The sequence below is a fragment of the Hemitrygon akajei genome, chromosome 6 (genome assembly GCF_048418815.1).
Source record: "Hemitrygon akajei chromosome 6, sHemAka1.3, whole genome shotgun sequence".
NCBI lineage: Eukaryota > Metazoa > Chordata > Chondrichthyes > Myliobatiformes > Dasyatidae > Hemitrygon > Hemitrygon akajei.
Window position 1 is genome coordinate 36,408,875 of NC_133129.1, and position 14,021 is coordinate 36,422,895.

At 40.2% G+C, this 14,021-nt stretch overlaps 1 protein-coding gene across 13 annotated transcripts in view; it reads left to right on the top strand.

The window, feature by feature from the left end:
• The window catches only part of LOC140728956 (cadherin-related family member 2-like), a 134,600-nt gene that overhangs the window by 93,009 nt on the left and 27,570 nt on the right, over nt 1-14,021 (top strand). For 12 of the 13 annotated variants that reach the window (XR_012099222.1, XR_012099221.1, XM_073048095.1 and 9 more), the window contains 5 exons: nt 1,208-1,257; nt 4,364-4,524; nt 9,043-9,139; nt 10,498-10,586; nt 11,868-11,948. Coding sequence is in view for 11 of the 13 variants with exons in the window: in XM_073048095.1 (XP_072904196.1) it covers nt 1,208-1,257; nt 4,364-4,524; nt 9,043-9,139; nt 10,498-10,586; nt 11,868-11,948 (478 nt within the window). In the remaining 2 variants the exon portion in view is untranslated. The remainder of the gene's footprint in view (nt 1-1,207; nt 1,258-4,363; nt 4,525-9,042; nt 9,140-10,497; nt 10,587-11,867; nt 11,949-14,021) is intronic. The other variant, XM_073048096.1, reaches the window with a different exon arrangement.

Here is a 14,021-nt window from a genome sequence, read left to right on the forward strand (position 1 = left end):
GGATGAACCTGTGTATTAGTGCATCAGATTCATTTGGACTGGGAAGGAAACACATAGACTGCTCAATGCATGCCGTAAGTCCACAAGTTTATTTTATAGAAATAATTAATCAAAATTCAATTGTGCAATATGCACAATCACGACACCAGAACTTCCAAATTATAAAATTTTCAAGGACCTCAACATGGTAACACATTGAGAGGATGACTGCCCTGAATGGGGTATCCTGAATGGATGAATTCACACCTTAAACCAGTAACCAGTACAGTTGCATTCTCAAGGTAAGATATCAGCCCTTAAGGATTAACATGAGAAGGTTCTTCATTGAAAATGTTGCAGACCTTTGAAATTGTTTATCCAGCAGATCTGTGGGTTCTCAGTTACTGAGTATATACAAGACATAAATTGAGAGCTTTGAGAGATACGGGCTTAGAATCACATTTGAGGTAAGACTTACTAAATGATGGACACTGGAGATTTTGCAGATGGTGGAAATCACAGCAGCACACGAAATTGCTGAAGGAACTCAGCAGGTTACACAGCATCTATGGAGAGGAATAAATAAACAGTCGACATTTCAGGGCAAGACGTTTCACCGTGGCTCGATACTTCGAATGTTTGTTCCTCTCCATAGATGCTGCATGACCTGCTGAGTTCCTCCAGCATTTTGTGTGTGCTAGTCTAAATGATAGAGCATGGTTGAGGGTTCAAATAGCCTTGCTTCTTATGTTTTTGTAATTAGATCTAACTGTGTTAATTGCTACTGGTGGTAATTTAGAGAACTAACTTGCTTAAATGACTGTCTTTATACCCCTATAATATCTGTATACTTTCAATGCATTAACATTATGTAAGGACTATAATAGTAATTTATTTCTAGGTTATGATAAAGAATAGCAACAATTTTAATTGGATTGTTAATATAAAATTGAAATATATAATTCAGATTATTATCACAAATTTGCATCATCAAGCACATTTTCATAGTTCTTGCATTCACAGCTATTATTCCATTTATTATATTTAGCCATTGCTTCTATATTAAGGGAATTATAGTTTACCATACTAAAACAATTGTTATTAAAATTAAATTAATCATAATTGTTTCTTAGCTACAAATGTTCTTCTTTATAGCTAATTGTATTTCTTTAAAGGGATTTAACCTGACCAATAATAAAATTAAGATCTGTTTGTACTTATCTTTCAGTTGTCGTATTGGAATTTCTCACCGAGAGCTTAGAGGTTGCAGTGTTGGAGGTAGGTTACTCAATGCTTTTTAATATTTTATTTATTTGGCCAACTTTATCTGTCCCTGGCTATACAGTTGGGCTTAGCAAGTTCTCAAGATAAACCGGCAACAAATTGTGAAGATGACTAAGAAATTTTTCAGATTCTAACTTCTGCAGAACATGCAGCAGGTTCTTGTTTGGATGAAACTCCCATCAGGCTTCAACCATCAAGCAATAGGCTCCTGAACCAGCGTGGATAACTTCACTCACCTCAACACTGAACTGATCACTGAACACAACTATGGAGTCACTTTCAAGGACTCTATGACTCATTTTCTCAGTACTGTATTATTTAGTTATTTACTTAATTTTTTTTGTATTTGCAGTTTGTCTTGTTTTGCATATTAGTTGCTTATCTGACTTTGTATTTCTTTTTTCTATTGGAACTTCCTGCAAGAAAATGAATCTCAGGGCAGTATATGTTGACAGAGACGCACTTTGATAATAAACTTACTTTGAACTTTGAACCTTGAACTCCTAGCTACAGAACAGCATAGAGCATGCAGAACACTGGAAAAATCCTGTTGTCTCCTCCCACCGAACATTCCCAAGCCTGAGATGAATGTATTGACTGCTGCTTAGAGTAGCAGGTGTGCACTCTACATAGGGATTTAGCTGCAAATAAAAAGCAGAATGCTGGAAGAACCCAGTGGGTCAAGTAGCATCCATGAAGGCAAAAGGTATAAACTGATGTTTCAGTTTGAGACCCCTGCATTAGAACTGAGAGGGAAGAGGAAAGATTGCTAGTATTTAATAGTATGAGGGAGGTTGGGTGGAACAGAGGCTGGTTGGTGATAGGTGCAAGCAGTGGGGAGGAGATAATGTCAGATGGAAAACATACCTGGATATTGTTATACAGCATCACCCAAGTCAAAGTTCATTCCATCGTATCACACTGTGCACTTAAAAATAGACAAGGTCAGTCTATGTGCTGCTGGTTACTAGTTAACCTTCTGGCCAGATTAACCTCCTCCCCTTGGCAATGACAATTCTCTTCTCACTCTTCAAATGGATAAAAGTGATGGGATTCAGTTCCAAACTGAAGAGCATCGCTACTCCTTACGTGTTGTGTGAAAGCTCGCCAGCATTTGGAGGTAATTTTGCAATTTCATGCTAAGTTGATCTGCCATGGAATAATCTGGGGGTTTATTGACATTCCATGAAATATGTTTCAATGTTCAACCAGAAGTATGAAAGTATGCCTGGTAGTGAAGAAACAGAAAGATGCTTTTAAATAAGAGTGCAAGAATGACCACTTCTATGTACCGGTAATTAGTGCATGTGAATTTTCCATTGTTCATGCAATATACATCTAAACCTTTTGGGATAGATAGATAGATAGATAGATAGATACTTTATTCATCCCCATGGGATATGCATAGATAGACTAGACCATAGAATAAACAACATAGCAATAACTTATTCAACTTAGTGAGTCCATGCAGTGTTTGTGTTCCATTCAAATTTGCTCCCATTATGCTCACTTATCTTTACACAGACAAACCTCTGTCTCATTTTCCACTATATGTTTTCTCCTTAAATGCATCTATTTCATTCACTTTAGACACTTCATATCATTGATAATATTAAAGTTTCATCACTCTGTGGGCAAAGAAACTTCTGAAGTCCCCCCATTTGATGACTTATTGAATTTATTTGCTGACTTCTAATTGCTCTTCCCATTAATAGAAGCACACTTTCTCCATTAATAAAAATCCCTATTCCTCATGAGGAACAGCACTATACCTTTTGTCTAGACATGTCGCGGCCTTCCAAACTCAGAACTGAATTCTGTAACTTGGGGTAACCCACTTTCTCTGAACTAGAGCTGGCTATTTCTGCTATAAGTCATCGATCAGTGATATTGACTCAGCCTTTATTTCACGCCCATCTCCGCATTTATTTTTGTGCTCTCCGTTACCTAACTGCCGTCATCTCAGCTTTTGTGCCATTTTTTTTCTCTCTTCAATTGTACATAACAGCTCATTGATCAGATGACCTCTGCAACTTATCCCCATGGCAATCAACATATTTCCTTTGTCTAATCCATCCTACCCCCCCCCCCCAACCCCATTGCCTTCTCTTCAACTTAAAGTTAACTTGCCTTCTCTCTTTTCTTCAATCTAAAAAAAGCTCTTTCATCTGAATTGTTAACTTTGATTTTCTTCCCATGGGTGCTGCCTGACTTGATGAGCATTTCCAATATTTTGTGTGTTTATTTCACTATTGACTCTAACTTTATTTTTAACAAATTTAAATGTTGGGAACAGGTAGAGGCCATTTTGTCCCTCAGTCCTGCTTTCCCATTTAGTAAGATTATGGCTGATCTATTTGTAACATCAACTCTGCCACCACTATAACCTCATTGTTACATTTCTGTTCCTTAATTTTATGTTAACGTAAGAGGTGCCTTTGATGGCTCTGGGCCTGTACTCACAGAAGTTTAGAAGAATCGGGGGAGGGTCAGTGGAATCTCATTGAAACCTATTGAGTATTGGAAGGCCTAGATAGAGTGGACATGGAGAGGGTATTTCCTATAGTGGGGGAGTCTGGGGCATTGGGCATAGCCTCAGAACAGAAGGATGTTCCTTTATAACAGAGATGAGGAAGAATTTCTTTAGCCAGAGCATGGTGAATCTGTGGAACTCATTGCCACGGACAGCTATGGAGGCCAAGTCATTGACTATATTTAAATTCAAGTTTTTTGGTTCTTGATTAGTAAATGTGTCAAAGGTTGAGGGGAGAAGACAGGAAATTGGGGTTGAGAGGGATAATAAATCAGCCCTGATGGAATGGCGGAGCAGCCTCAATGGGTCAAAGAGCTAAATTCTGCTCCTATGTCTTAAGGTCTTATGGTCTTATTTATCCTGTGGCCATTTATTGAGTCAGACTCAAGTCTGTTCTCCTTTTTATATTTTATACTGTTTCATTTTTTGTAGCTCCTTCCTGCCATTGTATTTTAACATCTGCTAGAAATTGCACATATAAAACTTCAAATGTAGGAAGTGAACATACCAATTTTATTTACTAATAGCATGATTAATTGTGCAATGCTAATATTTCTGTATGTTTAGGCCACTGACCGTGATGCTGGAAAGAATGGTGCTATCACATTCCATGTTGCAAAAGTCACTTTTGCCGTGCCAGGAGCATCACCAGTCAACAAAACAGCCACAGAATTCTTTTACATTCAAACATCTTTGAACAGCAAGTATATGTGGGAAGGCAGTTTACGGTGGGTAACATCTAACTCCAGTTTCTGCTTTGCTTTAGTGTTTGAATGTTTCAGCCTCTGTCTTGACCACCTACTCTTGATTTGGACTGCTCACCCAATTAGAATGAGATAGTACAGTAAAATCCCAGCAGGGTGTGGTAGTCAGTGACATCACTTGACTCACCTGCCACTTTCTTTCTTAACAGGCAGGTTTAATCAGATTCCAGTGTTGATATTCATTCTCGGTTTTAATCTGTGTGAATCCCTGGAGCATCTGGGTGACCTTGTAGTCGCTGTCTCAGAGGGTGACGTCAGAACACCTTTCATGAGTGTGAACTCTCACAAGGCATCAGGCCCTGATGGTGTACCTGTGCCACCCAACACTCTGAAGTGTCCTAGGATAACTTCAATCTCTCACAGTTGCGGATGGAGGCTCCCACCTGCTTCAAAAGGGTGACGGAACAGTGCCCAAGAACAGGAGGGTCAATGACCCACAACTCCCTCAACAGCTATCATCCTGTGATGAAGTGCTTTGAGAGGTTGGTCATGGCCAGAATCAAATCCTGCCTAAGCAAGGACTTGGACCCACTGCAATTTGCCTATTGTCACAAAACAGGTCAACAGCGAATGCAATCCCACTGGCTTTGCACTCGGGCTTGGATCAGCTGGACAATAGTAATGCCTGCATCAGGCTGCTCTTTATTGATTACAGCTCAGCTTTCAACACAATCATACCATCTGTTCTAATTGATACTCCAAAACCTGAGCTTCTGTAGTTCCTTCTGCAACTGGATCCTTGACCTTCTCATTGGGAGAACAGTCAAGCAGATCAGAATTAACATCTGCTCCTCATTGACAATCAACACTGGTGGACCTCAAGGATGTCCACTGTTCTATTGTCTCTACACCCACAACTGGGTGGCTAGGCACAGCACAAATGCCATCAAATATTTGCCCATGCTGCAACAATGTTGGCGGAATTTCAAATGGTTACAAGGAGGCGTACAGGAGCAAGATAGATCAGCTGGTTGAGTGGTGTCTCTGCAACAACCTTGCACTCAACGTCAATAAAACAAAGGAATTGATTGTGGACTTTGGGAAGAGGAGGTCAAGGAAACATCAGTTCACATCCAGGGATCAGCAGTGGGAAGGGTGAGCAGTTTCAAGGTCCCAGGCATGAACATCTCTGAAGATCTATCATGGGCCAACATATTGATGCAATTACAAAGAAGACAAGACAGCAGCTATATTTCATTAGAAGTCTGAGGAGACTTGGTATGTCACCAAAGATTCTCGTAAATGTCTATAAATGTACTGTGGAGAGCATTCTAATTGGTTGTTTCACCATCTGGTACGGAGGGGGCACTTCACAGGATCGGAAAGAGCTGCAAACTCAGCCAGCTCCACAGCATCCTGGACACCTTCAAAAGACGATGCCTCAAAAAGCCGGCATCCACCATTAAGGACCCCCCGTCACCCAGGATATGCCCCTCTTCTCATTGCTACCACCAAGGAAGAGGTACACACAAAGTATACTGCAGATGCTGTGGTCAAATCAAGATGTACAAACAAGCTGGATGATCTCAGCAGGTCGGGCAGCATCCGTTGAAATGAACAGTCAACGTTTCGGGCCGAGACCCTTCATCAGGACTCTGCCCGAAACGAAGGGTCTTGGCCCGAAACGTTGACTGTTCATTTCAACAGTTGCTGCCTGACCTGCTGAGTTCATCCAGCTTGTTTGTATGTCTTGAAGGAAGAGGTACAGGAGCCTGAAGCCACACACTCAGTGTTTCAGGAACAGCTCCTACCCCTCTGCCATGGGCAATGTGCCCAGGAACACTTTCTCAGTAATTTTCCCTCTCTTTTAGCTCTGCTTATTTAATTTAATTTTATATATACTTTGTATTGCATTTTATAAATTTTATTACTATGTATTGCAATGTATTGCTGCTGCAGAACACCGAACTTCATTACATATGGCAGTCCTATTAAACGTGATCTTGATTCAGGTTCTGATTCTGAAAGCCAGGAAAGCGTGGATCAGGGAGTGGGGCTCCTAAGAGCCTAGCATATGGAATGGACCCCCACCCTTAGCAACTTCTTCAACTGTTTGAGGGTTCTCTTGCCGCTTCCGTAGCTCCCCAGTAACACTGAGACCATGCTAACTGGCAGCGCTGTATGCCACATCCATCAGGGAAATCATCCTCTGAAGATCAGCAAAGTAAATCCAATCCTCTTACAGTTTCCTTGGGGACAAAGAGGAGCAGGAGCACTCTTCTGTGCTACAGAGACAATCCAGGCTGTTTTGCATATTTCTCCTAACACTGCCACAAATAGTTGCCCAACTTTAGCATTCAGCCACACTCATTCAAGTTTCACAGAGCCCAGATTTAGCTCAGCAGTCTAACCACCTGTCATTGACATTCCATGGCATTATCATTGGCTAATCAATGATCAGTAATTCAGCTAGGTGTAGACATGAATACAAGGGGAAGCCAGTGACCCCTGACACTCCAAAGCCTTAGCTTTCTGTGACACAAGTCAAGAGTATTATGGAGTACTCTTCAGTTGCCTGGACACGTGCAATGCCAACAACCTTCTGGAAGATTGGCACCAACCAGCCCTGCTTTGACTTTGGGGGTTTGGATCCAGGAAAACAATGTTTTGAAGTTAGACTCATGCCTGACCTGGAAGGGAGACCGTAGCTGGTGATGTTCCCAAGCACCTGCTGTTCCTTCACCAGAAGGCAGCTCACTACCATCTTTTCAAGGGTAATGGAAGCAATGGCCAGATAATAAAAATGAATTTTAAAAGAAGTCAGTGCAGGTCTGTTTGAAGGAGGTCCAACAAGTAAAATATCCATAACAAATTATTGACACAAGAAAGGCTGAAGATGCTGGAAATCTGGAATAACACACATAGTTCCTCCAATGTTGTGTGTGAGGCAAATCATCTCTGTTTTATTTACATCAGCATATATTCCTGTTGGACAGACATTGCAACTGAAATAAATCAAATCGTAGTTATCATTCAACACATTACATTGTTATTGAGACATGTGTGGAAGATATTTTAACAAACTGCTCTTGTTCCTGCTGGCCTCAGCAATATCCACATCATGAAATGCTTACAAGCATGTCTTTTATTAAGTGGTTGATAGATCTGTGCACTGCAGACGATTCAATCCACCCTGGTTAACGCTGCTGTTTCCAGTCAGTGTGTTGGGTACACCTGTGCACTTGCTCACTAATACAAATACAGTATGTCATCATCTGACCATGTGGCAATTACTCAATGCATAAAAGCATGGTCAAGAGGTTCAGACCAAACTTCAGAATGTATTCTAATTGGCTTTGACTGTCGACTGTTTGATGGTGCCAGAGAGGCTGGTCTGAGTATCTCAGAAACTGCTGATCTCCTGAGATCTTCACACACAACAGTCTCTAGAGTTTACAGAGAATGATGCAACAAACAAGCAAAAATACCCAGTGAATGGCAGTTCTATGGGCAAAAGTGCCTCATCAATGAGTGAGGTCAGAGGAGAATGGTCAGACTGGTTCAAGCTGACAGGAAAGCAATCGGAACTCAAATAGCCATGCGTTACAACAGTGATGTGCAGAAGAACATCTTTGAACACACAAATGTTGAACTTTGAAGTAGATGGGCTACAGCAGCAGAGGACCACAGATATACACTCGTGACCACTTCATTAGGTACAAGGTAATATAGTGGTCACTGAGTGCGTATTCCATATGAAGCTTGTTCTGTTCCACCCACCTCACTTCAGACCTTCAGCACGTCCTTCTGTTCCCCTTTCCCTTATGTTCTCCTCCAGTTTCTTCTACAGTTCTTCGTTTATTTACCTCAGTCACTTCCTGTGCTAGAGATTGGCATTCTAACCATTAGAGATAATTTCATTTGTACTATTGAATTTATTATTTTGTAATGTGATCTAAAATGTAGTGCAACCTCCCAAGGTTTCTTTCAGGTGTTTTGTCTGAGAGAATATGACACTAAACCAGTTAAGGACTTAAAAACTTGAGCAAAGAAATTTAAGGAACATAACAGTAATTGGACAAATGAGTAATCCATTAAAATCATCCACATTGGTGGGTCTGTAGATATATATTGGCCAGATCAGGTAAGGACAATAGATTTCCTTTCCAGAAAGATGTTAGTGATCCAGATGGATTTTCATGACAATCCAGCAATAATAGTCGAGGCTGTCTTTGCTATGAATAGTTGGTTGTTAAATTCCAGATTATTAATTAGCAAATTTTACCAATTTAGCTATGATTGTGGGATTTAAAACCAGCCCTTTGGCTTGCTAATGCGGTGACTTAGCCAGAGCACCATCACCACTCCTAAGGATTCCAGGGCTTAGTGCCAGAACAACTGAGGACATGACAGTCAGAGCAGGAGCAAATGTATTGGGGATATGGAACAGACCAGAGGTTGTGGAACTTCAGGAACAAACTGTGTGTACCTAAACAGAACAAGGTCATAGCAAATATCTCTTTCATTTTTTTTTATTTTAAGGATAAAAAATTATTTGAAATTAGAGGGATGTTGGAAGATAAAAATTGTCGCCGTGGATGGGGGACTACCCAGCAACACTGCTCATCGCCTATTAGAAGTAAGTTTCCCTGTCACTGCAATATTAAACTCTCCCTGTATTTTGTAAAACAAATAAAATAATGCAGATTCTATATGCCCGAAATAAAAATACAAATTGCTGAACATGTTTCATAGATTCGAAAGCATCTGTGGGAAGAGAAACAAAACTGATGCTTCGGATCAATGACAATTTGTCAAAACTGATAATGTGATAAGGGACACAGCATAATCTTGGCAGAAATGGGAGTGTTTGCATTTGATTGCGTGATACTCAATTCCATTAATAACAGCTCAGCAATTGAAACATACCACAATTAATTACAGTGAGACCTGGATAACGTTTGGTCATGTTAAGTGGCAAAATTCAGACTAATGCTCCAAATACAATGTTGAGAGAGCACTGCTGTGCCAGAGGGGATCCAAACACACCCTGGCCCTGACTCCCCAATCAGATCCTATCTCAACCATTTGTTAGTACAGTGCATCTGGTCTCAATGGTGATATTACCAGGCCAGGGTCACAGGCTCTATCCACAGTCACATCTCTGTCTTGGCCATTTTTGAATCAAGTGAATTCTTCCCTTTCAAAACCACTAATGTCAGTAGAAACGCAAGAGATTCTGGAAATCCATTTACACACACAAAGTACTGAAGGAACTCAGCAGGTCAGTCAGATCTGCAGAGAGGAATATACAGTCAATGTTTCAGGCTGAGACCTTTCATCAGGACTAGAAAGGAAGGGGGAAGAAAGCACATGGAAAAACTGAGGGAGGGAAGGAGTACAAGCTGGCACGTGATAGGTAAAACCAGGTGATGAGGAAGATAGGTGGGTGGGGGAGGGGGGAAGATGAAGTAAGAATCTGGGAGGTGATCGAAAAGATAAAGGGCTGAAGAAGAAGGAATCTGATAGGAGAGGAGAATGGGCCATGGGAGAAAATGAAGGAGGAGGAGGAAGACCAGATGGAGGTGATGGGAAGTTGAGGAGAAGAGAAGGGGTAAGAGGGGAGCCAGAAAAAGTCAAAAGGGGAAGGGGGAAGAAATTGCTTGAGGTTAGAGAAAGCAATGCTAATGTTAATATTTTGCTTTATATCAGGCAGAGTAAATTTTCACTAATAGCTTGTCAAACTCCTGCTTTTCATTCAGTTTTCCTTTTGGTAAATTAGGATAGGACTCCTCATGCAAAAAAAAAGAAGTTTGAATTGTTTCAACTGCTGTAGAGAATTGTCTTGGATGTATTCTACATTATTTGTGTCCATATATTTTCCTTGCATTAAATAACACCCTAAAGGTTCTGACAAATCTATCCACATATTGGCCAAATGTGCATGTAGTTGAGTTTCATTCATTATGTGTAACTGAGACTGATTTTTCTCTTTAGGTCTATGTCGTTAATGGGAACAGTAAATTACAATTAGTCTTTGACAAGCTGCCAGGAAGTGTGCTCCTTGTGGAGAAACAAATACTGAGGTACAACAGACATATGGGGTCTACATATCAAATGTGTTCAATAGCGTGTAGAATTCATAAGAGGGCATTGATCTGAAAGGTAGCAAGTAGTTATCAGCAAGTGGATTTATGAACTTGCTTTTTGGGAGTTAATAATGCTTTGTGGGATGTAGAATTAATTTCAAGTCCTCCCAGGGCCATGTCTATCCTATTGCACCTTGCTGATTACTCTGTTATTGATATTGAAAAAAACCCAAGGCTACCAATGGTGGGATCCAGGAGAAAATTAAGAAAATGCTGGCCTGGGAGGGGAATTAGGCATGATTAAGGTGTTCCAGAATGAAAGGTAGTCACCCTTGCTTCAAAGGAAATGGGTTGTCAAGTTTGCATCTTGTTCTAGATTTGATCTAAAATACACTTCAGTGCGGTAATGAGGATGCACAATTTTTTGTAGGCGTTATCTTTCAGATGAGCTAAAAACTGGTCTCTCTGTAGGTCTGGTTCTAAACTAACTCCTAAAGCAAAGAACCATCCCACACTCATCTCTCAACTAACACCTACAGATTAATTTATCTCATTGCTGTTTGCTGGGTGGAAATTGACTGTGTAAAAATAATGAGATTTGGTGTCATAGGTGTGATATAAGCAATGTTCTTTCTCAGTTGAAGCCAGCTCATCATAAGCTTGTTACACAGGTTCCTGGGGCTAAACAATGAATGGATATTAAAATTTGCCCTAGGCTTACTCACTAGAGTTTAGAAGAATGAGTGATAATCTCATTGAAGTATACCTGATTCTGAGGGACTACCTGGTTAGGGGTTGGGAGAATCTTTCTTCTGGATGGGAAGTTGAAAACTAGGAATTAGTTTTAGAAGTGCAAATCTGGAAAAATTCTTCATGGAGCACACTGTGGAACTATGAAACGATGGACTTCATGAAGCCAGTTTCTCATTCATTCAGGGGTTGAAACATATCTGAAGATCAGGCGAATCAAGAGTTTACAGGACTGGGGAAAAGAAAATTGACTCAAAGGAAAGGTTCAGCCTTGACCTTATTGACTAATGGAGGAGGGCAAATGGCTTACCCCTACTTCTATTTCTTATATTTGTTCTTATAAGTACTTCTCTTTGTTTGAAAAGTTTGTTGCAACTGCTTTGACTCAGTAAACCTAACCATGTACATGCTTCTTTGCAGTTTAATGTTACCTTCTAGTTCTCATTATAAAATCACAAAATATAACCTATTTTATTACATTGCGAGCATTTTCTAAGTAGATCTGAACAATGCTTGTCTCTATTGTAGCATTTTAAAAGCCACTGTGCCTGGAACCAACGTGATTGTATCAAAAGTTTCACCAGCAATCAAGACCAGTAACTTAAAAAGGTGAGCAAATTGTCGGAAAGAAAATACAAAAGACAGCAAGAATGTTTTTGTTTTCTCTCCTGTGAGAACAAAAAGTCTGCATCGATTTGGTTTGGGAATTAGAGCCAGTCTGAATTAGTTGAGTTTGGGATATGCCTCTTCTTTACGAATATTGGCATGAACAAGTTAGGCATTTGCATTTTATTAGAACTTTAGACTTTGGCGCCAGGAATTTCCTGAGGGCTTCTGCCGTCCTGTTTCTGCAGAAACATCGATCATACTGAGGAACTCTCTGCTACATAGTTCTGAATTAATTCAAAATGTGTAGAATTTAAATATTTATTGTGCTTGACAATCTAAATATGAAACAGTACCAGTATCCTGTCAAATGCTGCATTGATGCCATGTCAGGCTGAATTCCTTACACAGAATTGGGGGAAGGTATAAAAACTGAGTACTTTTGTGGAATAATGACGCCAACGTTCCTTTGTCCAACTTCCAGATAGCTCCCGAAAAATGAAAACAATATACTATGAGGTGTGGTCCATTTCCCTCCTGAAAAGACAATACACGCGTCTCTGTTGAAGGTTTTTCTGATGTTAACCTGAAGAGGGCTCAGCAACATATATTCCATATAAATGAGCATTTAGAATTCCCACAGAGTTCTAAAATATAGCACTAGATCAGTGCAAGCCCCATCCAGATAGAAATTGGCAGCATCCCAAATAATGGGTTTCGTATTGCCAATAATAATAAAAAGTATAGCTTTGGTCTTTCCGTTGCCTGCTGTAGAAGACAGCTAGCAGCTTACACATAATGATAGAGGTCATGTGCAAAACTATATCATCCTGACACATTAAACGTCTTCCCCCACACCCTTCTACTGTACGATACGCTTTATGTAAACTAAGGTGGTTTACACCTACTGAATCTCTTAACAATCATTTCCCTAGCACAGTGTAGTAACAATCGCCTCCCAGTAATCCTGCGTCTGCTCATGGTCCAACTGAATAAACACAGAAGCTTTTTGGGTTCATTCCATTTGATAGCACCAGTTAGACATGGCTCACCCCACTCACCACTGCTACTGGTTGACAAGCTCACCCATTATTAGAGCAGGCTGCCCTCCCAAACACGTTGGAAAACTAATCAATTCTTTATTGCCTAATTGACTGAATATTGACTATTATTTAAACTGCCATTTTCCCCATTGTTGATGAGACATAGGAGCAGAATTAGGCCATTCAGCCCATCGAGTCATCTCCACCATTCCATCATGCTGATTTATTATCTCTCTCAATCCCATTCTCTTGCCTTCTCCCCAATAACCTTTGATGCCCTGACTAATCAAGAACCTATACTTTAAATATACCCAATGAATGGTTGGTGTATTTTTGTAATTAATTAGAGAAAATTAATTTAAAAGACAAGTACAATCTTCCATGTGTCCATGACTTCTATCTTTAGTTGATTGCAAGTGTCTTGGAGATTACTTATCTGTTACTGGAGATTAGGACAATCCTGATAGGTTAACAGTATCTCCCAAACCCACACCTCAACCAATAAAAAGGACAAGAGGAAGAGTCAGATGGGAATAATACTGTCTGCAGGTTCCCTTTCAGGTCACAACTTATCCTGACTTGGAAATATATCACTCACCTTTCTATGGCATTGGGTTTAAATCCTGGCATCACTGTGGTAAAATCACAAGAAGAGAGGTAGCGTTTCAAGTAGAACTCTCACCAGAACCACCTTCAGACTTGTATCTTCATTCCCAATCTTGGCAACTCCTAACATCCCAGAAGTTAAATAAATAGTAAAAAGACACACAAATTGAACCAGCACTGGATTATGCCCCAGTAACCATCTGTACCCAGACTATGTAGGCAGCATTGTCCTGGAAACAGGGGAATATGTAGCAAAATAAAAGCGAAGGAAGAGCAATTTACTTGCTTCCATTTCATCTGGATCATTGCCCTGTTAGTCTAGAAAAAAAACGGACCCAGATGCAGTTACATTTTAATCATATTTCTAGTTAATTTGTCAACTAGTAATGGTGGTTAGAATCAGAGTCATAGTATCATAGAGTTGTAC